Source organism: Pinus tabuliformis, chromosome 1_1 (genome assembly GCF_031772625.1).
Source record: "Pinus tabuliformis cultivar Carrire ecotype Pingquan chromosome 1_1, CPIR1, whole genome shotgun sequence".
NCBI lineage: Eukaryota > Viridiplantae > Streptophyta > Pinopsida > Pinales > Pinaceae > Pinus > Pinus tabuliformis.
This window is the reverse complement of record NC_142297.1, coordinates 245,059,473-245,085,128: the sequence shown is the minus strand read 5'-3', so window position 1 is coordinate 245,085,128 and position 25,656 is coordinate 245,059,473. Positions and strand designations below refer to the sequence as shown.

Sequence of the window (25,656 nt, the reverse complement as noted above, 5' to 3'; positions counted from 1 at the left end):
TAGAGGAGGATGCTTGCATTTGGTAGGTGGGCGCTTCAATTAACAATTCCAAGAGTATCATTAGTAGTTGCAACTTGCTAGTGATCACCCATAAGTTAGCTTAAGCAAGAATCTTCATGATTACAAGGACACTAAGATCTCATTCATTCTAATCAAACTTGAAATATTTTGCTATATTCCCAAACAATTAGAAAAAACAAGCCTAATTCCTCCCATAAATCAATCAGTTTAAAGAGAAACACCATGTTCCATAAACATTGTTTGCATTGAAGATGATGCAACATTCATCACTTTTGAGGATTATGTATAAATTATATTTGAAAATAACATTTTATGAAAGGTTAAATGTGTTATTGTATGTTACATGAAGGAAACTACTTTTTCCATGTTGCAATAATATATCATTTTTATTGACATTATTCTTCAATTTTTTTCTTGTGTTAGGACAGAAAGAGATGATGTCCAGAAATTTAGACACTTGTTGGGTATAGCTGAATGTTGAATTTTTTTTCATTCTCTTCTTTTATAGGAAGCTGGATGGTAATAAACAGTTGTCAGGACCACTTCCTTCTAGCATTGGGCAACTCTTGTCAGTGAAATTCTTGTAAGTGACCATGAATTAACATTTGATAGCGCAAACTTTAATTTTTAAGTGAAGTCTTTTTTTGGAGCAAGTTTTCTTTGTCTTGTTTACTTTGATTGTCTTGTAATCTTTGAAAAAATTGAATGATTGGATGAACATACTTGTATGCTTCTATGTTGGAGTACTTTGCCTCTTAATTTACGTAGTTATGTTGATAAGAATTTAGTCTTTGGATTTATTCCTCCTCTTCTTATTTATTCCATTTTATGCTCTTGTAATAAGAAAACTAAAATCCTTCAACTTTCCATAGTAGACCAAAATGGAAAACACTTATTTAGGTGAAGATTGAACCTTATTACTTATTAAAGCTTGTTTTAATTTGAATTAGTTGTCTCTCTAGGGTATGAGGATACACCTCATTGTTTGGATATATTATGTGTTAGCCCAAATATCTTATGTTGAATATAGAAGTGTATTGTTTTTAAGTTTTGTTGTGGGTTTCTTTTGATTTATTGAGTTTTTACTAGAAAATATTATGTTGCTAGGATTGAATGTTAACTTTTGTGGTTGCTCCAAAAGCATTTCACCTTGCTAAGAGAGAGCTAGATCTCCTAGCCCCTTGGAAATGCTTCTTGGTCATATTAATGGCTTAGTTTTGGTGGATGCTTGACCTTGGTTAGCATGGGGTCATTACCTAGGAGGTTGTTACCCTAACCATCATGATTACTTATCCATCGGTTGTGCACAATGGAGTTGGTTGCTCAATTAGGAGAGGTATCTACTTAAGAGGAATGTGTGGCACTTGGAGGAGGGCACTTAGCCCTAGGAGCTTGGTACCATGTGATATACACCTTTAGAGATTGGACAACTGAATTAAGGATGTTTGGGTTGAGTACAATACTTCATGGAGGTTGGTTGTGGACTAGACACGTGTTGAGGAGCATTGGAGCCTAGTCACTGTTTCCCACCAAAAAGTGGGTGTGCTTAGGAGAGCATTTCTTCTATTCATCTTCGTCCAGTCATCCGAGTGCAACTCCTGACAACCACTTTGTAGCCGATGTGATGTGCTGCTTTATCTCTGCTCTTTGCTTCAATTGTATGTATTTGCACCTATTTGTCAAGAGCATATGTCAGAAGGTGGGAAATCCGACCCAAAAATTATGTTTTTCATTGTGCAATTGGGTGCTTATGCTTGTTTTTCATTTGGGCATTTTGGGCATGGAATATTGGGTGACTTGGAAGAAGGGTGGGCTTTGACCGTGGTTTTGTTCCTTCACCTTAAATGGCGGGTTAATCTTGAATCTTAGTCCTGTGGGATCTCCCCTATTGGCTTATGGATTTAGGAAGAACACTACTTGGAAAACCTCGATATTGGTAGCATGATCCCATTTTCCCTGTTCCACATTTTTCATTCCCCTTCGACATTACAAGCCCTATTTCATCATTTTCCTTCTCTGGGTCCATGTTGGCAAAATTATATGTATTCTAATTCCAACATTTAATTATCAATCTGGGGTCGTAAGACTTAGAGACGCAAGCACAAGAAATGCAGGATTAGAGCCTAAGTTAATCTTGTTGAAAATACAAAACAAACTTTAAAATCTTGAAAGGAAATTTTATTCTAAATCTATTAAATAATAAATTAACCAAGCACTAGTCACATTCTTAGATGTAAAATAGGTTCAAAGGTAAATGCTTCAATCACAATAGAAACTGAAATATCCCTATTCTATTCTTCACACACCCTTCAAAACTAAATAACACTACTCAAGGGAAGAAATCTAATGAATGACATGCAATTTAGAAACTACTCTCTCTTTTTGCAAATTAACTAAATCATTTCAAGACTCTCCATTTACTAGCTCATGAAGTACGAAAGATGGAACCTTGAATTGTTCTTGTAGCAACACATTTAAAACATAAATCTCAAAGCGATTTTGCAAGGGATTGGAAATGAAACAATTATAGAAATTCAATAAACAAATCTCAATAAATCTATAAAACTACCCTAAATCAGACTGCTTGTAATGGCCTAAGAACCCTGGTGCACCACACACCTATTAAATTCACACAAGATCAATCATATAAGAGAATCACTTTATCACATATATACAAATCTAATTAACCATAAACATTCAACACTCTGATTTCATTGTATGAACTTGATTGTATCATAGGTACCTGTTACCCACCACTTCGTGGGTGATATTCCTACGAGAAATTTTTCTCCATGACAAACCTCAGTCGATAGCCACCAGCCCCTTCCAGCCTCCTAGTAGCTCGTTGTGCCATTTCTCTGCCACCTGAGCCAGCCATGTGGTCCCTCACCCACTTGTATTGATCGTATGTTTGAAGGTGGGCCTCCCGAATCTAAAGTTATGTCCTATCATTTGATGATTGAGTATTGGGTTTACTTATCATGGATGCTTTTGGGTATGAATTGATGCGGGGATTTGGTGGAAAGAGTGGACTTAGTTTTGCTCTTGTCCCCTTGATCTCTTTTGGATGTTACTCTTGGATCTTAGTCTCATGGGAACTCGTTTATTGACCATTTGGTTCTAGGCTGGTACTACTTGGGAAAACCCGATTTTGGGTGCGTGGTCCCACTTGGGTCCACTCACTATACCCCCATTCATCATTTCTCCCACTTGGGTCCACATTTCCATTCTGGGTCCACATAGGGCCAACCTCCCTATCCCCTTGACCCCACCTTGGGTCAGGCCTAGAATGATGCCCCGAGGGTTGAAGCAACTAAAAGAAAAATAAAAAAGCATAATTAGCCACATTTAACAGGAAATTGTACCACAAAATGCAAAAGATGGTTGGGACAAAATGATTAGCATGTGGGCAAAAGCCAATACATGAGCTCTTCCCCAATCCACGGTCATGACCCTGGTTCCATAGGCCCTAGATGAGCCTCCTTTATCATTCAGGAATCCATGATTTGTTAATTTATTTTTTGGTAGCATCGGATGTGCTTTAGCTCCAAAATTTTGTGGAGGGGCTAGAACACATGAGATCTCCAAAACCATAAATGGTTTGGTGAAATTCCACCCGGATTGTATTTTTGTAAAATAATTAATATTTTTAATGGGGTTCCTAAGTCTAAACTTAGGAAAATTAAAATATTAATGGGTATTAATGAAAATATGGGTGAGAAGCTTCTAAGAGATGAGGATCAAGTCTAATTTAATCTTAGTTGTTGATTAGAGATTAGATTGCGGCTGTTGATATCTCAACAGGAAAAGTATAAAGGAAGACTTGAGAGTGATTTGGAGATACACTGGGAAAATACTCAGTGACCCGAGAGAAATCGATTCTCAAGGAGTAAGAGTTCGATTTCAGAGGGAGAGTTGCAGGGTGAAGGAAGAAGAGGGTATCAGCATCAATTAGAGACTGAGGAGGAGGGGACGCAGTGCATCAGAGGGACAACGTAGAGGGATAGCTCAGAGAGGCAGCGCAGCAAGGGACACAGTCCTCACATAGAGATGATGTAGTGAAGGTTGGAGGGTCTCTTGGGTGTTAGAATTTCTCCAAAGGGTGCAGGAAAATTATCTCAGGTGTTTTCTCAGAGGTTTCTCTATGTTCTGCAAATCATTCCTTGTAAAGAGATTATTGCTGAAGAATAATAAGTAAACCCTCATCTGCTGCATTGGGTTTTTCCGAGGACAATTGTCCAAAAATAACTGTGTTGATGTGATTGATTCTCGTGATTGTATTTCACTGTTCTTTTCTCTATGCTATTATGTGACAATTGCAGTAGAATTTACTTTGACGTGTACTGAAGGGTTTTGTAAATAACTTATTGTGGAAAATCAGTAGGAGAAATAAATCGGTTACTATAGTAGAATTTCGTGTTAGGAATTTTCACATGATTGTTCCAAACCCTGGAGGGCAATGAACCGCCCTACCTAAAAGGGGGTAATCACTGCTATATCTTACACATCATGCTCTTGTCCTTTGAGCCCCAAGTAGTTAATGAAAGAAAATTCATAAAAGGCAAAGGTATATAAAAAAGGATGGAAAAATCAAGGTCGGGACACCTCATGTACCACGATGGCTCCCTCCTAAACATTACATACCCAGGTGTGGGCTTCCCCTTATCTAGCTACCCCTATGCCCCAATATGTGGCCTAGGATGGCCCCTCTCATTCCCTACTCCATTCCACTTATTTATTACTTGTCACCCCCGTTAGAGGGATGTACCTTGAACATACTATCCCTTTTAAGTGCTGAAACCACCTAATAAGGTACTTGGTTAACCCCCTTTGGAGCTTGGAGACACTAGCACATGCCAATGCCCACTACGGAAGGGCATGCCATTATGAAGTGCCCACTTTGTTATCTATGATTTGTAAACTCTTTTACCCGATTATTTTAATAATTGGTTGTACTGGAAGCCTAGGGGATGCATTGGATCTTATGTAGGATTATAGGTGGTTTCCATTTGGGTTTGGTCTCCCTATATGGGATCCTAACCCCCAGAGGTCTACATTGGCACATATAGGGTGCACATAGAGAGCCATCGGCCTCCACAACAGTAGACAACACTCCATAGATCTTCATCAATGCTTAGAGACTACTAGTGATCCTCTTTTGGGATGATGGTGATATGCTTGGTACATTATGCCCAACAGGCCCCAATAGGAGCCCCACACTCTTGGCAAGTGTCCCAAGACTTGGATGATGTCATGGTAGCATTCATTTCACCACTCGGACCCTTGCAGAGGATCTACAGTCATCTCTGATTCATATGGAGACCCACAGGGTCATTTATGTGCCCTCAGACCCGCTGGGAGCACCATAGGTCTACTACTTGGAGAACAAGGGGCCATCCCCTTGTCCATCATATTTTGAGGGATTTATTGTTCAGTATGGCACCTTAGGACATTATTAGGCCTTTGGAGTGCCCCATGACATGTACATATTATTATTTGGCCCCTTGTGAGGCTTATTTTTACACTTGTAAGTTAGTTTGGTGGGCTTGTCACTAATAGGGGTTTAATTTGCACATTATTTTATCATTAGGGGCTAATGTAAGCCCATAGGATAATTCGAACTCCTTAGGAGGCTATATATTGATGTTAGATACATTCATTTGGATCATAACTAGACTTGGGATCTCTCTAATCATCATAGAGAACCTCACATTTTTTTGTTGGAGGATATTTTTGGAGATGGATGAATTTTGACGTATGGATTTGGGTTATTTATCTTGTCTTGGAGCTTTGTCTTGTAAACGAAATGCTGGTTGGATATACTCTATAACGTTGTAAGTAAATTTTGATGTTATTATTCTTGTTGCTGCATACTGCTAAAATTAGGGCTAGTTGTTGCATGATTGAAATGTGGAATTGAGCATGTTTTAGCTAATTTAATGTATGGGCCAATGTTATATGAATGAAATGTCCTAGATATTATTTGTCTCGATAAGCCTGTCTCGTTTTCTTTGAAGTATAAATGCTTGAAGGTCACTTTTCTTTTCTTTCTCTCAACATTGGATGAAGTTGACTTTCTGGGCCTCCTTGATCAAGAAATCAAGTTCTTACTCATCATCATCTTTGACTCCATATCCCCAAGTGAATTAGGCACTAATCCCTAATAAGAGTTGTCATCCCCCTCACCTTTTCACCTTTTATCACTTTTTTCCTAGGTCTAGCCCTTAAAGGTTACCTAGGGCATCAATTTCTCGGGAATTGACCCAAGGAAAAACCTCGATCTCCTACAGGTAACTGCTCTGGTGGGTCTCCTCCCTCTCCTTCAAATTTGAGACAATTCTAATAGTGGAATCTCCGAGAATCCCAAGCCCTAGCTCTAGGATTAAATTTTGCCTAGGCATCCCCAAGGCTAGACCTCAACAGGATCAATTCAACCTTTTGAAGTAAATATTCTTGTTTGGGCCTTTCCCTTCACCTTGTCCAGGATAGGAACATCATTGGTTGCTGCATTCCATCCACGAACCTGGGCTGGGTACACTTGGCCCCGTGTGGTCCCACTTCTCAAGGACCATTTAGGAATCCATGTTTCCCAAGGATTATAGGGATTGAGAACCTCATTTGTAAGTCTATTGCTTCTCCCTCAACCTTCCAATCCTCACCCCTTACCCTTGGAAGACCAAGTCCCTTGCTTAAAGAGCAAGCAAGTTCCATTCTTCTCTCCATCCTTGGGAAAGGTCTTCTAGGGTCACCTTCCACCTATTCATTGGCATATACTTTACAAGTGATCCCTACGCCACTGGGACTCCTCCCATCGGTGAAAGTTCGTAAAGAGCAGGGAGACTTAACTGTGGTGACAGTGGGCTAAGCCTCCACCGTTGCCCTGAACCTAACAGTTTCCCTCTTAGGAACCCCTTTAGGTCCCTTGCTGGTTTGAGTGGTAACAGTACCAAATCAGAAAACTATATTAGCATACATAATAGAACAAGTACAAAAACAAGAAATCTAAACTAATCATGTACAATAGCTTACCAAGCTGGACCAATGGGCCCTTTCTGACACCAACAAGGTAGCTAAGAACTCACAGGCTTAAATGCTTCAAAAACTTAGTGAATCATCAATTGTGACTTTTATTAACCTTCAACAAAAATACAATTTACAAAGAATTCCAAATGATGATTTCTCTCCCTCACAAAATATTCAATTAAAAACTCATGATCCCCTTCCTTAGACCTTTGAGGTCTTATTTATACACTAAAACTAGTGGGTAAGGATAAGATCCAATCCCATAAACTCAAAAAACAAATTTACAACTTTAGAGGAAAATCTCAAAAATCTGGTTTTTTGTAATTTTGTACAAATTGGTGTTAAAGAACCAACCATATCTTCTCGACCATGATGTATTTTGGAAAGTTGTTTATATTTGGTCTAATTTTCCATATAATGAACAAAAACCTCCCTTGAAATTTCCAGATTCGATTCTATGGCCTCGTAAATCGTGCATGAAGTACATTGTTTAGATACTTTTGCCAATCTGGGTTTTACAGAAATTTTATAGAAAACTGCTTTGGAGAACCAGCTGTAGCTTTTAAATGGTATTGAATTTTGGGAAATGGTTTGAGATACAAATAAACTAATATGTTGTGAAAAAACCCATTTCTCTGATTCTTGAGATTCTCTACCATATGCACATAAATCGAGGCAAAAAATGGCAGTTTAAGAACTGTTACCTCTTTTTTACTGTAGGTTAAATCATGTGCTAGGATCCCACACATGTGCGCTGGGTATATTCCAAGGCTTGTACCAACATATTAGGCCCACCATGATAGAGAATAAAAACATATTTTATAATTTTGCATTTTTTTCCCTCTATTCGTGCAAGTGTAGAATTAAGTGCCGAACTACTAAAGTGGTACTAAACCAAGGGAACTGCCAAATTGTTACTGAGCTGGTAGAGGATAGAAATTTTCATATTCGAACATGCTTCTTGGCCACATAACCACATTAGTAAACTGTCATTGATAAAACCATGTTAAAAACACATTTAACCATTAAAAAGATAAGAAATCATCATAATTAACTACAAGGTGAAAGATGCAAATTTAGCGGAAGTTGGTGGTATAATTGTTATGGAAAGCGTCATAAATGTGAGAATATGACTTATGAATGCAGACTTTGTATACTGAATGATATGACATATTCAAAGCCCAACAATCCACAAGGCATTTGCACGCCTCGTCCCCTTGTCCACATATTTGGTTTAGGTATGTTACCACCAAATCTAGCAGGGCCTTAAGGGGAGAAAACCTATGGGACAACTACTAGTCTAAGTGACAATAATGTGATAATGGCACACTGTCACCACAACCAAGTTCCCTTTCTCTTTACGAACATTCACCCATGGGAGGAGTCCCGGTATGATTATGATCACCTATAATAGATATTCTAGGTTTGAAGGTTCAAGGTGATGGAGCTAGAACTCATTCGAAGAGAGGATCAATAAAGGTATGAGGCTTCAAAGAAGCAATCCACTCTCTATGAAAACGTCTAGAAAAGAAGGCATAAGACCTAGGGTTTTGAGGTTTCTCTATGGTAATAGATATTCGCAAGGTTAAGGCCCGAAAGAATAAAGAGATTCTTATTATTCATTCCAATGAATACTAAGCTCGTACAACCCTCAAAGAAGTCTCCAAGTTGAGAGAGAAAGACCTAGTTTTTTCCTTCTTGGAGTAGCACCTAGGGCAAGAGATTTTATGGATGAAACTCAGGTGGATTCCAACCAAAATTGAAGAATAGGTAGCCTAGACATTGAGCTTGATGTTTGGACCCTCAGATTCTCGAAAAATCACCTCCCTAAAATTTCAGTGCAAAACCTAGCTTTCTGCCCTACCTTTAGGGGACCAAAATTTAGGAGGAAAAAATATGGAGAAAGAGGGGTTTGATTGCCAAAATCCCTGCACTAGTGTCTAGTCCTTTGGGCAATGGAGTCTTGAGATGCTTATGATAAGATAAAACGTCTTCCAAGCAAGCTCGAAATCGATGCCCTAGGTACCAATTTCAAACATTTACCCTCTTCAAGATATAATGGTGTTTCATGAAAAATCAAAGGCATTCATTCACAAGGAAGATTCTGTGAAAATTTCTGAATCTACACATTATAAATCCTACTGCAATCACTGGTTTATCATCTCCTGCTTGTTCTTTACATTCAACAAGTTATTTAATTATTTAAACATCTATGAAAACACTATTGCAGACTATACATACTTACAGATCATGAACTGAAATCAAATGAGACAATCACACAAGGGACACCATTATTTTTGGACAATCGTCCCCGGAAAAACCCAATTCGGGAAAACCAGTGCAACATATAGAGGGTTTGTATTATTAAGCAGATTTCTGAATACAACTAGGGTGCCAAATTTGGCTCACCCAACAGAGAATAAACTTGGCAGAAGTACCTCTCTCTAGATACAGATATTTTGGCGAATCTAGCAACTAGATGATCAAACCCCATAGATGACACTTCTGTCCCCAGTGCTGGGCAGCGATACTTGCTCCAAGCTCTGTGCTGGAACTGCGTCACCTCCTCTAGCAGTTGCGTCACCCTCCTAGTGAACCTCCCTTGTCCAGAAGTCGATATGCTGAACTGCTGCTCTCTCTGCCCCACAGAAATCCCCAGTGCTGCCTCTAAGGGACTGTGTTAGCCCCTCTAGCTTCTGCGTCACCCTCTCTGGAGCTGCGTTGTCTCTCCTGGTGCTGCTCTACCTCTCTGCTATGTATTCTCGGCTTGGACTGAAGTCCCTTTGCCGAACTGCCCCTCACTTCAACTCAGACCACTAGCTCGATTTTCTCAACAAACCTTTCCCCAGAAAAATCGAACTCTTTGATCTCCAACTGACCCTTAAGCCTCCTCTTATACTTTTCTTGTTGATGAATCAACGACCGAGATTAATTCTCTAATCAACGGCTAAGATTAAAACAGACTTGATCCTTGTCACTTGAAGTTTCTCACTCATATTTTATTAATACCCATTAATATTTTTATTTTCCTAAATTTAGACTTAGAAACCCATTAAAAATATTAATTCTTTTATTAACTCCTTGTTGACCACTATTGGTCAACTTCCCATGCAGTACACCCTCTTTTCTTGGCAGAAAGGGGTAGCACCTGAACGACGTGTCCGTGCCAGCCTACAGTCATCAGCAGCTTGATCATTTCAATTGTAAACCCAGTCTGCATGTATGAATTGTAAATAATCTAAGCAGATCAGAGTCATGTATGTAAAATTGCCTAGGTGGACCTAACTTTCTATGATAATCTATGTCCCGGAAGGTTTTTCGTCTCACTGATCCATGGATCGGCAGAGTTTTCCTTCAAACCTGACCCCAAAGCCGGGATGGATTTTGTCATTAGAACTTTAGGAGAATCCTAGTGTGTTAATCTGCTAGATTATAGTTGTGTCGCAGAACTGGGTGATTTATGAGGGTCTGTGTTAAGTGGGCTTGTCCCCTTGAGATGTAAGTTGTAAAAGTCATGATGTAATGTGTCTTGAGGGTCGAAAAATGTTTTAAATCCCCTCGTGAGTCCTAAGTCCTAGGTCCTAGGTGATGTTTCCAAAGGTTTTGGTTCGATGACCCATTTTAAAAAATGAAATAAAATAATAAAATAAATAAAAACTAAGAAATTTAAAAATTAAAAAAAATGAAATAAAATAAAAAATAATAAAAAAATTTAAAAATTTAAAAATTTAAAAAATAATAATAAAATAATAAATAAAAAATTAAAAAAATTAAAAATAAAAAATTTAAAAAATAATAATAAAAAATTAATTGAATAAATCGACGGATGAGATCAAGAGATGTCTTGATCCTCATCAGCGGTCGAGATCATTTCTACATGGATCATTCGAACTAGCCGTTGGGATCATTTCCTTTATATAGGGTCTTAGGTGGTCATTTCAGAAAAAATTCGATCTGTGAGTCAATACTGAGAAAGCTCTCTTGTAATTTGATTTCTGGTTAATAAAAGAAGACTTTGGGGTCCAAATCTTGCTGGTGTTACTCTCTGGAATTGCTGTGAGATGCTTATTTTTCTGCATATTTTAGTTTTCAGCCATTAATAATAGTTTGTTTTCGGAGTATTGTGAGCACAGGTATCTTGTTCACTTGCTAGGGTTTGAGTGTTGTTAGGGTCTCTGGAATAATGGCAGGTATCTCCATTATTTCCTGAGATCTAGCAGCATTCTTTCTCTCTTTGTTGATGGTTGCTTGAGATGTGCAGGAGATCTTTAGGTGAAGGATATTGGTGGGCGTTTGGGGAAGTTCTAGGCTGAACCAGCCGACTCCCACAAGCTTTTCTTTGCAGAGCCTAGCTGATTTCGGCCCTGGGTTAATCATTTAAAAGTTTCTGTTCTGATTTACATGAGAGATTTCTTGATCTTGTTTGATAACCTGAAGTATATCTGTAATTCTTTCGCTGGATCTAGGGTTTTGATTTTGTTTACTGCAATTTTTTTCTGTGATTTTAGGTTAATTTTTAAGGGTTTTACTTTAAATCTTTGCGTGTAGCTGCCGGGTTTTGTTTCCCTTCTTGCAGGATACAGACCTGAGATAAGATCTGGAAGAAAAATTTAGTTTTGCAAGGTTACCATTTCGGTGTCAAGGGTTTTGCAGGTCTGGAAAAATCTACACATTTAGTGCAGACTCTGCCATTCAAGCTCTCTATACAGGCCATTCTCTCCATCACGTGATCCTGTCAGAGGCTGCGACGCACATACTGAATAATCCTGGGCATTTTTTGGGTGTGTTGTTTGAAAACGTGTTACTGTACCCAAAAGCTTTCAAGAAAACTAGCTGAGAATATTTCGTTCCCGCTGAAAATCCTTGTCATGTGAAACGCATCTCATCATTTCCAGCTGCGTCCTTTCCGTCACTCCTTTGCGTGATGGTGATTCGATCCCATTCGTCGACGATCTGAATTCATATTTTCGGGCCAGTACGCAGTTAATAAAGGTGCCTTCCTTTCATCGCCCAGACATTTCAAATCGACATATGGTAAGGCGGATCTGCACAGCCAGCAAACTGAAGCGAGCCTCAGGCTTCTCAAACCTTTACCGTCTACATGCATAAAACTGTTGAAGCCGTCTTTTAATTCGACTGAAAATCTACTTATAACTGTCACTGCTGAAAGCATCGTGGACTTGCAGTAGCTTAAATGGAAGATTAGGTTGAAATTGGCGTGGATACTTTAGGATTGTGGCGTGATTGGCGTTAAAAACATTCCGTGCAGACTCCCCCAGCTTGGAATACGACTCCAGCGTGTTCTCTTTAGCCGTTGAGATTGCTGAACGAGTTGGCACTGCGGCTGAGGCTCTCAAACGATCATTATCCGCCTTTGAGAAGGGAATCGCATTTTATTTTTGCACATGGTAAGAAGCCCGGTCCCAAGCAACTCGTTCCAGCCAGTAATTTCGGTCCGCCGTCTTCACTCTCGGCTCAGGTAATGTCAGCGTATCATTTTCTGCGGTCTCAGCGTACGTAATTCTCAGGTATTCGTTCACATTTCAGGGTTACGGTTTCGTTTTTTTTTGGGTTTTGGTAGATTTTAATTTATTAGATTTCAATTAGTTTTTTTTTGTTGGACTTAACTTTGGTTAGAATTTGATTTTAGATCTTAATTTTAGATTTGAATTTAGATTAACGTAGATTTTATTTCACATTTAGTTTAGGTTTTGTTTATATTTAGATTTTAACTTAGCCTTTTAAATATAAAATATAAAAAAGTTAAATTTTTTTATTTAGATTTGTTTTAGTTAGTTTTTTTTAAAAAGTGTTAGCTTTAGTTTTTTTTTTATTTTTATTTTTTATTTTTTTTATGGTTAGATTTTAGATTTAGGTTTTAGGAAATTTAAATTTTTTTAATTTAGGAATTAACTTTTTATTCAATAAAAAAATAAAATAAAAAAATTTCGATTTTTTTTTTAAATTTTGTGGAAAATCAGTTTTGCCAGTTTCAGTGGTTTCTCATGCTGAATTTTCAAGTCAAGATACGAATACGATATCTGGTTACGGATTCTTGTGGTGGTTTAGAAACAATCTCTTAAGGCACTGGTCTGCTCAATTAATCAAATCATTTTAGTGCTTATCTTAATCGTATCTCGTGTCTCCCAACCAACTGGCCGACAGTTGGTCTCATCATCTCACAGGGACTACCCCCCTTAGCCGCGGGAGACAGGCTTAAACGGAGGGATCGGGGATCAGAGTGACAGCCCCCGGTCTGAGCGTTGTCGTGTCAATCTGCGCGACAACACTCCTCATCCGGGTGTAATTTCTCCAAACGATTTCTAGGTTTTGGAGATCTCATGTATTCTAGCCTCTCCACAGAATTTCGGAGCTAGAGCACATCCGATGTTATCCAAAATTAACACTCCCTCTTAGCGAGGAATGTGCTCTAACAATACTTCCCCACAGAAGCATTGCACTGATCTACTGCATCGGTCCTCTGTGCTGCTGATGCTCGGCCTGCTGCCTTTCATCCACTACATTGCTGCTTCTTGTACTGCTACCCATGACTTTGCCACTGTCATTGCTAAAACTATACTACAACTCCCTCTCAAAATGCTACCTCATGCTGCCCATAGCACTGCCACTGCTAACCGCTGCACTGCAACTCAGTTGTTGAGGAGTAAGCAACTGAAACTTCACCCAAAAACTGACATGCTGGTCAGTCTGGAAGCCTTCTGATGCTGAAGTGACCTCTGTTGCTAATTTGTGCTCACCCTTTGCTGCTACTGTGTTGCTGCAAACTTCTCTGTGCCTCTAGCACTACTACAACATGCACTTCGCTGCCTTAGACTTTGGCACTCTAGCTCTGATACTGTTGCTCTATCACACCTTGCTCCAATCGACACCCATCATTTTGCTACTGTTATTAAGGGCTTCTGTAGCCATATGTGATCCAAGAATTTGGCCACCTCAAGGATCCTGCCCCCATGTAGTCCTCTCGACTACAACTCCAGGTCGCTCCGCCTCTTCTCCAGAGTCGCATGGGCACTCATGGCACAATCATCATCCTTCCTTTCCTTGTCAGCTTTCGCTGGAGCAGCCTTTGAGTCAGAAGCCTCCCCCTTGCCCTTCTTTCGGGGTCACTGAGTGGCATAATGTCCCAGTTCCCCACAATTGAAGCATTTGACCTTGGTTATGTCCTTCTTTCTCTTATGTTGCGCTTGTTGTCCCGATGATGCAAGAGCTGCATCCTCCTCATCCTCCTTGACCTGGGCTCCCTTACCGCTACTCCCTGCCTCGGTCATCCTCCTGAGCTCTTCTTGTCGAAGAGTTGCCCACATCTCCTCCCAACTAGGGAGAGTCGCTCTGCCCAAAATACTTTGGACAAATGTCTCCCAGTCCTCGGTGACTGTATTTAGGGCAGTCCTGACCATGAACTTAGGATCTGGTGTAGACCCCACGGAAGTCAACTAGTCGCGAATCCCTTGCAACCTGAGAAGGATGGGATTGATCTCCTCTCCCTTTTGGATCTGGTACTGTCTCAACTGATTTTCTAATAACACCTTCTGTTTTATGGAAGAGCCCTGGTACAAGGTGGTCAGTGCCTCCCACATCTCCCTTGCTGTTTCTTTCTTAGCAATGTGTGGTACTACATAATCTTTGACCCTGTCTAAGATCATGCACTTGACTTTCGCCTGGGCCTCCTCGTACTTCTTTAACGGATCAGCGTCAACCGGAACAACAACTACTCTTAAGGCATAGTCCTTGATGCAATGTTTGTCTAGGATTGCTAGGATCCTAGCCTTCCAAATGACAAAATTGGATGCTCCATCCAATATGTCCTGATCCCTCAACTCATTCACTACCATCTCTGCTAAAAAATGTAGGACTGGTTCTCTTCTCCCTTTCCCACTACCAATCCCGGAAGACTTGGATCTGGATTTCTTTGGCGTAAGAAATCGCTAAGGAACAAGCTCTTCTAGACTCCCTCTGAGTCCTGATTTCCTTCAAGCAAATCCTCTTGCCAAATGTCGAATCACTCCTCTCCAATCCTTCTTTGTTGCTGCAACTCGGATCTAGATTTTTTTCGCTAGAAATCTGTCAAGGCAGTGACTCCCTCTATCTCAGCTCTGTCTCCATAGACACTGCTCTGCACCAACTGCAACAACGTCCCACAAGCTCCTCAGATCGAATTTGCTTTGCTCCCTTAGCTCCGACAACTGGAGAATCTGAGCTCCTCTAGCTCTGCGCAATCACTGCATGAGATGGATCAGCTCCTCCTGGCCACTGTGTAACTCCTTGCTGGTCCGAAAAGATGACGTGACTCTGCGTGAGCCTGATCTTCCCCTTTGCTTCTGCGTTGGCTTGGACCACTGACGTAGCTACTGCGTGGGCTCCTCCTAGCTGCTGCGTAACCCTCACCTGGCTCATAATGCTGACGTAGGCCCTACGTGAGCCTCTGCGTCACCTCTTCTGAACTGCGTCACTCCTTCTGCATCTCTGGCTCTAGGACAACGCTATCACTCGGGACAGCTGCCTCTCTGCAGCAAATTCTTCTGGATCTCTTCGCTGGTGTATTCAGTCTCCTATGATCTGCAAGGCTTTGATACCATGTGAAAATTTCTGAATCTACACATCCGAACTCCTATTGCAATCACTGGTTTATCATCTCTTACTTGCTCTTTACATTTAACAAGTTATTTAATTATTTAAACATCGATGAAAACATTATTGCAGACTACACATACATATAGATCATGAATTGAAATAAAATGAGACAATCACACAAGGGACACCGTTATTTTTGGACAATCGTCCCCAGAAAAACCCAATTCGGGAAAACCAGTGCAGCATATAGATGTTTGTATTATTAAGCAGATTTCTGAATACAACTAGGGTGCCAAATTTGGCTCACCCAACAGAGAATAAAACTAGCAGAAGTAGCTCTCTCCGGATACAGATATTTTGGTGAATCCAACAACTAGGTGATCAAACTGTATAGATGACATTGCTGTCCCTAGTGCTAGGCAGCGATGGCTTCTCCAAGCTCTGCGCTGGAACTGTGTCACCCTCCTTGTGAGCCTCCCTTGTCCAGAAGTCAATATGCTGAACTGCTTCTCTCTCTGCCCCACAGAAAACCCCATCGCTGCCTCCAAGGCATTGCGTCAGGCTTCAGCCCCTCTAGCTTTTGCGTCACCCTCTCTGGCGCTGCGCTCTCTCTTGGTGCTACCTAGCCTCTCTACTATGTATTCTCGGTCTTGGACTGAAGTCCCTCTGCCGAACTGATCCTCTCACTGCAATTTAGACCACTAGCTCGATTTTCTCAGCAAACCTTGCCCCAGAAAAATCAAACTCTTTGATCTCACAGATGTTTCTCCAATTGACCCTCAAACCTCCTCTTATACTTTTCTTGTTGATGAATCAATGACCGACATTAAGTCTCTGATCAACATCTAAGATTAAAATAGACTTGATCCTCGTCACTTAGAAGTTTTTCACCTATATTTTATTATACCCATCAATATTTTGATTTTCTAAGTTTAGACTTAAGAACCCATTAAAAATATTAATTATTTTAATAACTCCTCATCTGGGAGGAATTTCTCCAAATGATTTCTGGGTTATGGAGATCTCATGTATTCTAGCCCCTCCACAAAATTTTGGAGATAGAGCACATTCGATGCTACCCAAAATCAACAGAGTCATTACATGCTTTCCATTGGATAACATATGCAGTACTTTGCTAGAAAAGCTTTCCAAATTTAATCTTCAGTAAGTAGGGCACAAATTCACATATTCTAGTCAAACAATTCCATATATTAAACAATTTTTAAAGAAAAATTTCATTAAAAGAAGCACTTACAAAGAGACATGCAATATATCCATCCATCATTCAAGAAAAAGCTCCAAATAAGAAAAGCGAATAATCTTCCACACATCAAAAGGCGTGAAAAGATTCTCCAATATCTCCAAAGAAAAAGTGCGATTTCTTTACAATCAAACTAATCCAAGTGTCATGATGATCTCTCATAAATGAGAGTGAGTTCTATTTATTGTTGATTTTTGTAGCATCAGATGTGTTCTAGCCACGAAATTTTGTGGAGAGGCTAGAATACATGTATTCTCCAAAACCCAGAAATTGTTTCTGGAAATTCCACCTAGAGATGACTTAATTAAAATAATTAACTTTTTTAATGGTTCCTGAGTCTAAACTTAGGAAATCTGGTTAATTAAAGGCTATTAATTGATTCATGGTGGGAATCTTCTAGAAGAAGACATGGATTGATTTCTAGTTAATCTTAGCCATCGATTATTTTTTAATCTTGGTCGTTAGTACTCCAATAGAAGATTATAATAAGAAGTCGATGGATAGATGGAAAATACACCACGGAAGATACTCTGTTCCTCAAGCAAATCGATTTTCTCAGTGGCTGAATTTGGGCAAGAGAAAATAGATTCATAGAGTGAGTTACAGGTGGGAGAGAGAGGGCATCAACATAGTTTGAGAGTGTAGGACAAATCTAGAGGGGGCAACACAAAGGAGGGATGTAGATCATCAGAGCAGAAGGGTTGACGCAGGGCCTATGCAGTGACTGCGCAGAGGGTGACATAGAAACTTGAAAGGCCAACAAAAGGGGTAGGAGGTCCTTTTTGGGGTTAGAAAAATGCTGTGGAGTGTGAGAAATTCACCAGTAAATTCTCTCAGTGATTCTTTCTTTATTTTTTCTTGTACATAAATTATTGTTGAAGATTAATAAAAGAAACCCTCATCTGTTGCACCGGTTTTCCAACATTGGGTTTTTTCGGGGACAATTGTCCCAAAATAACTGTCACTGTGGTTATATATGTGCTAGTATTTTCCTTGTATCTACTTTCCGCATAATTTTATTTGTGAACGCTGCAGTGTATAAATTTTGATATTTGCCGTAGAAAACTGCAAATAACCTGTTTAAGTAATTTAACAAATAGAAGAAATATTATCAGTTACTGCAGAAGGATTCGAGATCACCGAATTTTTACATTTATATGAGTCTCATTAAGTCGAATTAGCCTAATTAGCCCCCAAAACATTAAAATAATGAGCAAGAAACAAGCCTTCGTCACAAGCTGTCGAAGTAGCTTTCACAAATTATAAATTAGCCATCTAAATGCTAGCCAAATTGATGATGTCACGCTGATGTAGGGCCATTGGAGGGCCACGTTGAGTCTTCTTTGTGCCAAAATGTGAGAGAGGGCTTTATAAATCTCAAGCAAGGCGATGTTCCCTTAGTCTCCATGCAAGTCATCATGCAAGGCACCAAATTGGGTTTGGGGCACAAGAACTGGTCTCATGTGTCTCCTCATGACAAAAAATCCTGTACTGCTATTGGGCGCAGGATCCCCCAAGGGCAGTTTTGGGGCTTAAAGCCCATATTTTGGTCCAATTTTGTAAGCATAATGTAAAGACTCCACATTTTGTGGTTGCGAAGCACGTAGTTGTTAAAGAGTCATAGGGTTGTCCGCCTTTATTTTGATAATGTAATGTCGGTTGTAAAATATCTACCCATGGTCCGCGGAACATGGGATTGTATAAATAGAGCTAAGTTCTAAGTAGTTAAGAGATCAAGAAGACAAGGAAGAAATCAATAATGGAATGAAGTATAAGAGATAGCTCTGAGTAGAAATCTAAGTTTTGGGTCGTAGCGTAGGTAGAGGCTTCGCAGCTGAGTGCGCAGAGGCTTGTCGAGTCTGTAATCGTCTAGAATTATCAATAAAGAGAAGTATTCTATAATTTCTGCGTCTTTATTTCCTGTTTATGCATCTGTTATATTGGGTATGAATTCCACCTCTAATGCTTATATGATGCATGAATGTGTATAACTGTATTAGTTAAATGAATTCAAGTAAGAACATCTGTTTACACAAAGCTAACTAAGATCTGTTAATAAGATAAGTAAGATACTTAGTGTAGTTTGGGAAATATCACAGTTCGCTGCCCTAGCAGCGCGAAAGCATATCAACCCCTGGTTAGGGCTGCGCGGAAGCCGATTGTAACATTTCGCAAAGGTACTGAAGGGTAGAACAGAGGGATAAGCAACCTGCGCGAAGGCAGGTATAGTTGGAATAAATCGACATCACAACCATCTCAAGGGTGCGAAAACTTGGTTCTAGCATCCCCCCATACTGCTTCGGGTGAGACTTTAGTCTGCGCTCCACGGGCTGATACCGAAAGGGTCAGTAGTGTAGGGATTTGTTTGGCTAACTAATGCTGAACCTGGGTTAGGCCTCCACAAGCCAACAACTGCTCCAACGATTAAGAGCTTTAGCGATGGTGCTAGCCCTCCCATGTCTCAAGGGTGAGACAAACCTCGTCTGGTCCTTGGATTAGCTACTATAATATGCTAAGTTGGTCAGGGCAAACTAGTCCAAGTGCATCATTGTGAATAATATGGGGCAATGAGCAGATCGCTGAGGGCGTTGAAGGTGTCCATGACATGAAATGATGCTCTAACACTTGATAGAATCCCATGATTCTCAACGCATCCCCTACGAGTGTCAATATGATCCTCTAATGGGCTTGGGGCCCAATTAAGTTGCCTAGCCCATAATGAAATCATTGCTGTGAAAATTCCTAGTCCAAGGAAACCTTACTGCAACAAAAACTGAATCTACTTCACCTACTTGATTTTAACATACATTATCAAGTTATTCTTCTGAATATTGAAGCAAATTACTTCTAGAGCCTACACTAATTAAATATTTGATCTCATGAAACAGAAAACAAAGCAAAGAACAAGATACATAGGACACACTTATTTTTGGACACAATAGTTCTCAGAAAGACCCAATGTGTGAAAACTAGTTCAGCAACTCTGAGGGTTTATTGTTATGCAGGAGAAATATATGAATACAAATTTAAGATGCTCAACTAGCAATCCTTTACAGAGAAAATATTGGACAAAAGACTGGTGAAATTCTCTCACCCTGTCACTGAAGGAATAGTGATTGATCCACAGCTCTGGTGTGAAGACCCAACTATAGGTCCTCTAACTACTACTACACTCATTCAAATAAATTTCGCTAATTTTCATAACAAGGAAAATTTCAGGTTTATAAAACATCATAAGCATGAACATAAATTAATTTAATCTACAACATGTATAACTTGTAACAATTTATCTGCAACATGTATAACTTGTAACAATTTATCTGCAACATGTATAACTTGTAATAATTTACATAACTAAAATAAATGACTGATAATACCTGTTCCAATAGCTTAGTTGAGATGCTCTTGAGCTCCATGCTCCTCTTGACTACCTGACTGGATTTGCCTCCCAGCCAACTAGGAAGTAATTCCTAGCCCAGGGAACCTCCACAGGTTCTCTAGCCCTCCGAGCCCAAGTCCAACCAGATGTAGTGTGTCCAAGTTAAACAAGTACTCTCCTTCTCTCTCTTCTCTTTTCCCCACCTTCCTCTCAAAGCAAAATCCTCCAAAACCACAACCAAAACCAAAACCAAGACCAAGGATCCCCTCCTCCTCCTCCTCTCATCATCCTTCCCCTTTTATGCCTCCTTCCCTTCTCCACCTCAACCACCTATCATTAATGTCATAACTACCCCTTCATCCTTACATTTGACTTTTCTTACCATATCTTCTCCCAAGTAAATTTAAGAGGACATTTTGGGGATAAGATATGAATATATAATTTGGTAATTAATTGGAGAGGACCATATCTTCTCCCAAGTAAATTTGAGAGGACATTTTGGGGATAAGATATGAATATATAATTTGGTAATTAATTGGAGAGGACCATATCTTCTCCCAAGTAAATTTGAGAGGACATTTTGGGGATGAGATATATATAATTTGTTAATTAATTGGAGAGGACCATATCTTCTCCCAAGTAAATTTGAGAGAACATTTTGGGGTTGAGATATGAATATATAATTTGGTAATTAATTAGAGAGGACCATATCTTCTCCCAAGTAAATTTAAGGTAAGTTGGGAATTGAATAATAATAAAATTTATATCAGTAATAAATTTACAGTTTCACCAATGTAGGTATGTACCAATATTTCTTAATAATTATAAGTCAATATTTTCAGGTAATTTAAACTCTAGTAAAATTTGCATGATAAGATTAAGTAGGGCATTACATCTGGGAGGCTTTGCGTCAAACTGCGTCACCCCTGCTGGGTATTACGCTACCTCTTTGCTCTAGATCTTCTGCTGACAGAGAATTCGACTTTCTTGCCTCCAGTTTTACACCTTGGCTCTTGGCAACTACAAATCGAATTCCCTCTGCAGAATTTCGAATTCCCCTCACTGACTGCATTGCCTCTCCGTCAGCATTGTGTAGGCCAACGACAACCCTCCTCTGGACGTATTTTTGTCCTCTCTCTGCCTCGTATTCTCCGGAAAGTCCTCTCGGATCCTCGCTGCCCCTCTACTTCAGAATGATCACTTAGTTTGAATTTCTTAGCTTCCTAGCCCCAAAAATCCAACTCTAGATCGATTCGTTCTGTGTGTGTGTGTTTCCAATTGAGCCCCAAGCCTCCATCTTATACTTTTCCTGTTGAGACTTCAACGACCGAGATTAAGTCTCTAATTGACGACTAAGATTAAAATATGACTTGATCCGCCTTCTAGATCATTCTTACCCATATTTTGATTAATACCCATTAATATTTTAATTTTCCTAAGTTTAGACTTAGTAATCCAATTACAAATATTAATTATTTTAATAAAATACAATCCGGGTGGAATTTCACCAAACGGTTTCTGGGTTCTTTAAAACTCATGTGCCTTAGCCTCTCCACCAATTTTCAATGCTAGAGCACTTCCGATGCTACCAAAAACTAACACTCACTCTTAGCGAGGAAAGTTCTCTAGCAACAATGCCCAACAGAATGTTGCTCTGCTTTTGAAGCACCTCCTTTCCGCACTGTTGTTGCCACCAACACTGTGCTACTACTGCCACTGTACTGCTACCCATGATACTGCCACTGTCATTGTTGCATCTTTACTACAACTCCTCAAACATTGCATCCGTTATGCTACTAGCACTGCCACTGCTAACACTACATCCGTACTGCAACTCAGTCGCTGAGAGAAGCAACTGAAAAACATCCAAAATTAATTGAACTTAACTATGTTCAGCATAATACCATGAATGTTGGAATCCGACTGCTACTAGTCTGTGACCCGCTGAATCTTCTGCGCTACTGCTGACTTCTGCACTGCTGTCAACCTTCCTCTGCGTTGATCAGTCTTTGGTCTCCAGCTACTGCATCTGTCCTCCAAACAATCAACTGCATCATCTGACACTAAGTCCATCTCGCTACTACTAAATCTTGGGCTCCCGTAAAAAGGAATTGATCCGAGAGGTGGACTCCTCAAGGATCCTGCCCACATGTAGTCCTCCAGACTACAACTCAATATAGCCCCATCTCCTCCCTGGAGATGCGTGGGCACTCATGGCCTACTCTTCCTCGTCAATCTTCGCTGCTGCAACCTTAGGGTCATGTTTCTCATCCATATCCTTTTGCTTCAAAGGACATTGAGATGCGAAGTGACCCAACTTGCCACATTTGAAACATTTCACTTTTGAAGTGTTCTTCTTCCGCTTCTGCTTTTGCTGTCCCTTCAATGTTAGAGCTGCATTCTCCTCCTTCTCCGTCTTCATGCCACTCCCACTGCTACTACTGAGGTTGACCTTCACTAGGTCCTTCCTGAACTCCTCTTGTTGAAGAGCCCCCCACATCTCCTCCCATGAAGGTAGTTTATCCCTGCCCAATATGCTTTGGACAAAAACTTGCTATTCATCCGAGTCTCCATTCAGGACTATCTTCACCATCGCAGTTGGCTGAGGAGTGGACCCCGCTGCAACAAGATGGTATCTAGTGTCCTTAAGACGTTGAAGATAGAGATTCACCCCTTCTTCTTTCTGCATCAAATTCTGCTGCAACTTCTGCTCTAAATACATCTTCTGCTGTTCGGAAGAGCCTTCATACAGAGACGACAAGGCTTCCCACATCTCCCAGGCTATATCCTTGCCCTGTAAGTGTGAGACCACATGATCTCAAACTCCATCGAGAATGAGTCTCTTTGCCTTCCCCTGCTTAGCCTTGTATTTCTTCTTTCGATTGTTGTCAGCAGGAACAATTGCGACACTTTTGACATAGGCCTCGTGTTAAAATTGGCAACCACGGCAAAACTTCATGTGTGTCATCTTATTCATGGCTGATAATATTTTTATTAGATTCCTCTTGTCGACAGATGTAGGATTGAGATAAAGATCATCTGATTCCGATAAGTATTCATGGAGATATGAATTTATTTTGATTATGGAATTATTATCAAGCCGACCTACAACTCATGTAGGCTCAGAAGCCCAACAGTCGCATCTATTCAAACATCAATGTTGTGTATAAATACACGAGGACTTTTCCTCATTTGGACTCACTCATCTCATCACATCTCTCTCTCTACTGCGCAGAAAAGAGTCTCTTCTCTACTGCGCAGAAAAGGGTCTCTCTCTCACACATGTGAAGCCGGAAGCTGCCGAAACTGACGCTGCAACTGCAGAAGTAAAGATTGACTTGCGTGTTCTATAAGATCTCCTCATCTGAATTGTGCTATAGGTTCATCTGAACCTCCTCTGAAAGCTGCAACTTTTGGTGGTGGAATCAAGTCAATCCGACAGATGGTTTGCAAGATATCGACTGCCCTAGTTTGAAGCCGGAAGTTGCCGAAACTGAAGCTGAAACTGCAGAAGTAAAGATTTTGACCTGCATGGACTAGAAGATCTCCTCATTTGAACTACGTTGGAGGTTCTTCTGAACCTCCTCTAAAAGGCGCAACTTTTGGTGGTGGAATCAAGTCAATCCGACGGACGGTTTGCAAGATATTGACTGCCCTAGTTTGAAGCCGGAAGCTGCCGAAACTGAAGCTGCAACTGCAGAAGTAAAGATTGACTTGCGCGGACTAGAAGATCTCTTCATCTGAACTACGCTGTAGGTTCATCTAAACCTCCTCTGGAAGCCGCAACTTTTGATGGTGGAATCATGCCGATCCGACGGTCGGTTTGTGAGATAGCGTCTGCCCTAGTTTGATGATAAAGCTGCTAATGTTGATGCTGCTGATCCAGGGTTTGCTACTGTTGATATAAATCAGATTTATTGTACTATTTCTCTCTGTTGAATTATTGAAGATAAAAGAAGATTTGATCAGAGAGTTTCCCCACACATTGTGGGGTTTGTCCCTGGCTAGCTGCCACATCTTGTGTCTCTTGTCTTGGCTTGTTTTCTGTCGATCGTTTAATGTTCTATTTGCACTTTACTTTATGTACATGTGATTGCTAATCTGTGGAACATAATGAGAAAAAGAAGTAAACTGTTATAAGCATAGAATATACCATAACTTAACATGGTATCAGAACTGAGGTGAAGACAAAGCCCGAGCAAGAGCAAGAGCAATCACCGAAGAGAAGATTGGCGAGGCTATCCTAAAAGAACTATGGGGTCCTCAACACTCTGCCGAAGGCAAGCTTCGTAAGAAAGATGACTATCACGGATGGAAGATGTCTATTGATCTAACCCTAGAAGATCCAGGAGTGCTGGACCATGTAAGAGGCAATATTGTTGAGCCTCCATCAAATGCATCCATTGCTGCATAGAACAAATGGAAAATCGAAGAAGTCAAAATAGAAGATCATCCGGGACTCTATCGAGAAGCACTTGGTGGCCTACATCTCTGAATTGGACACCTCCAAGGAAATCTACGATAGACTGGTGAGTTTATTTAAAGTTAATGATGCAAATCAAGTTTTATATTGAGGGAAATCAAGAAGGGTAAAGATGATAGTATGAAAGCATACTTCTTAAGAATAACCAAGATCAAGAACGATCTCCTATCTATTGGGGAGGCTATTACTGACAGGGAAATGGCACTCACGACTCTTGGAGGATTACCATCCGAATGGTACGTGTTCAGGACTACTCTTTTGAACTATAATTCCTGGTTTCAAGAAATTAATGGCTAGATGCATTCAAGAAGAAACAAGGGAAGAAGAGAAAGAAATGCCCATGCCTAAAGGTCCTCCTGCTGCCTTTTCTTCTCATGCTAAGAAAAGAAATAATTCCGGGACTAAATCAAAAGGAAAGGCTGGACCTAAGGCTGGAAGAAAATGACGATGTTACATCTACGATAAAGCAGGTCACTATGCAAGGGAGTGCCCTGATAGAAAGGACTCACACCGGGACGATGATCAAAATCCCTCTGATGGCAATCAAAGGAATGACAAATTCAATAGCAAAGGTAAGAGGAGAGCTGGGAATCGAGGAAGAGGACAACCATTCAAGAAGGCTAGAAATTCCAGGATGTATTAAATGCACCTGACCTCAAAAAGAACCTAGTGTCCATCTCGGCAATGGAAGACAAAGGCTACAAGGTAACCTTCAGCAATGGCAAGGTACGTATATGGAAAAATAATGTTAAAGATGCCTTTACTCTTGGGTTTAGTGTTGATTCATTATATTAGGTCGATGGAAGTCTGCTAGGTGTCATGTCTTATGACACATCTCTTCAGTCCGAACTTTGGCATCGGAGGTTTGCGCCCATTCATTATAAAGCTATACTCGAT

General features: G+C 40.2%; 1 protein-coding gene across 5 annotated transcripts in view; it reads left to right on the top strand.

The window, feature by feature from the left end:
• LOC149212441 (putative receptor-like protein kinase At2g21480) overlaps positions 1–25,656 on the top strand; it is a 448,846-nt gene that overhangs the window by 225,733 nt on the left and 197,457 nt on the right. For 4 of the 5 annotated variants that reach the window (XM_089391848.1, XM_089391847.1, XM_089391846.1 and 1 more), the window contains exon 5: positions 530–604. The exons of the other annotated variant lie outside the window; for it this stretch is intronic. In XM_089391848.1, coding sequence (XP_089247974.1) covers positions 530–604 — 75 coding nt within the window. The remainder of the gene's footprint in view (positions 1–529; positions 605–25,656) is intronic. 5 annotated transcript variants of the gene reach the window in all.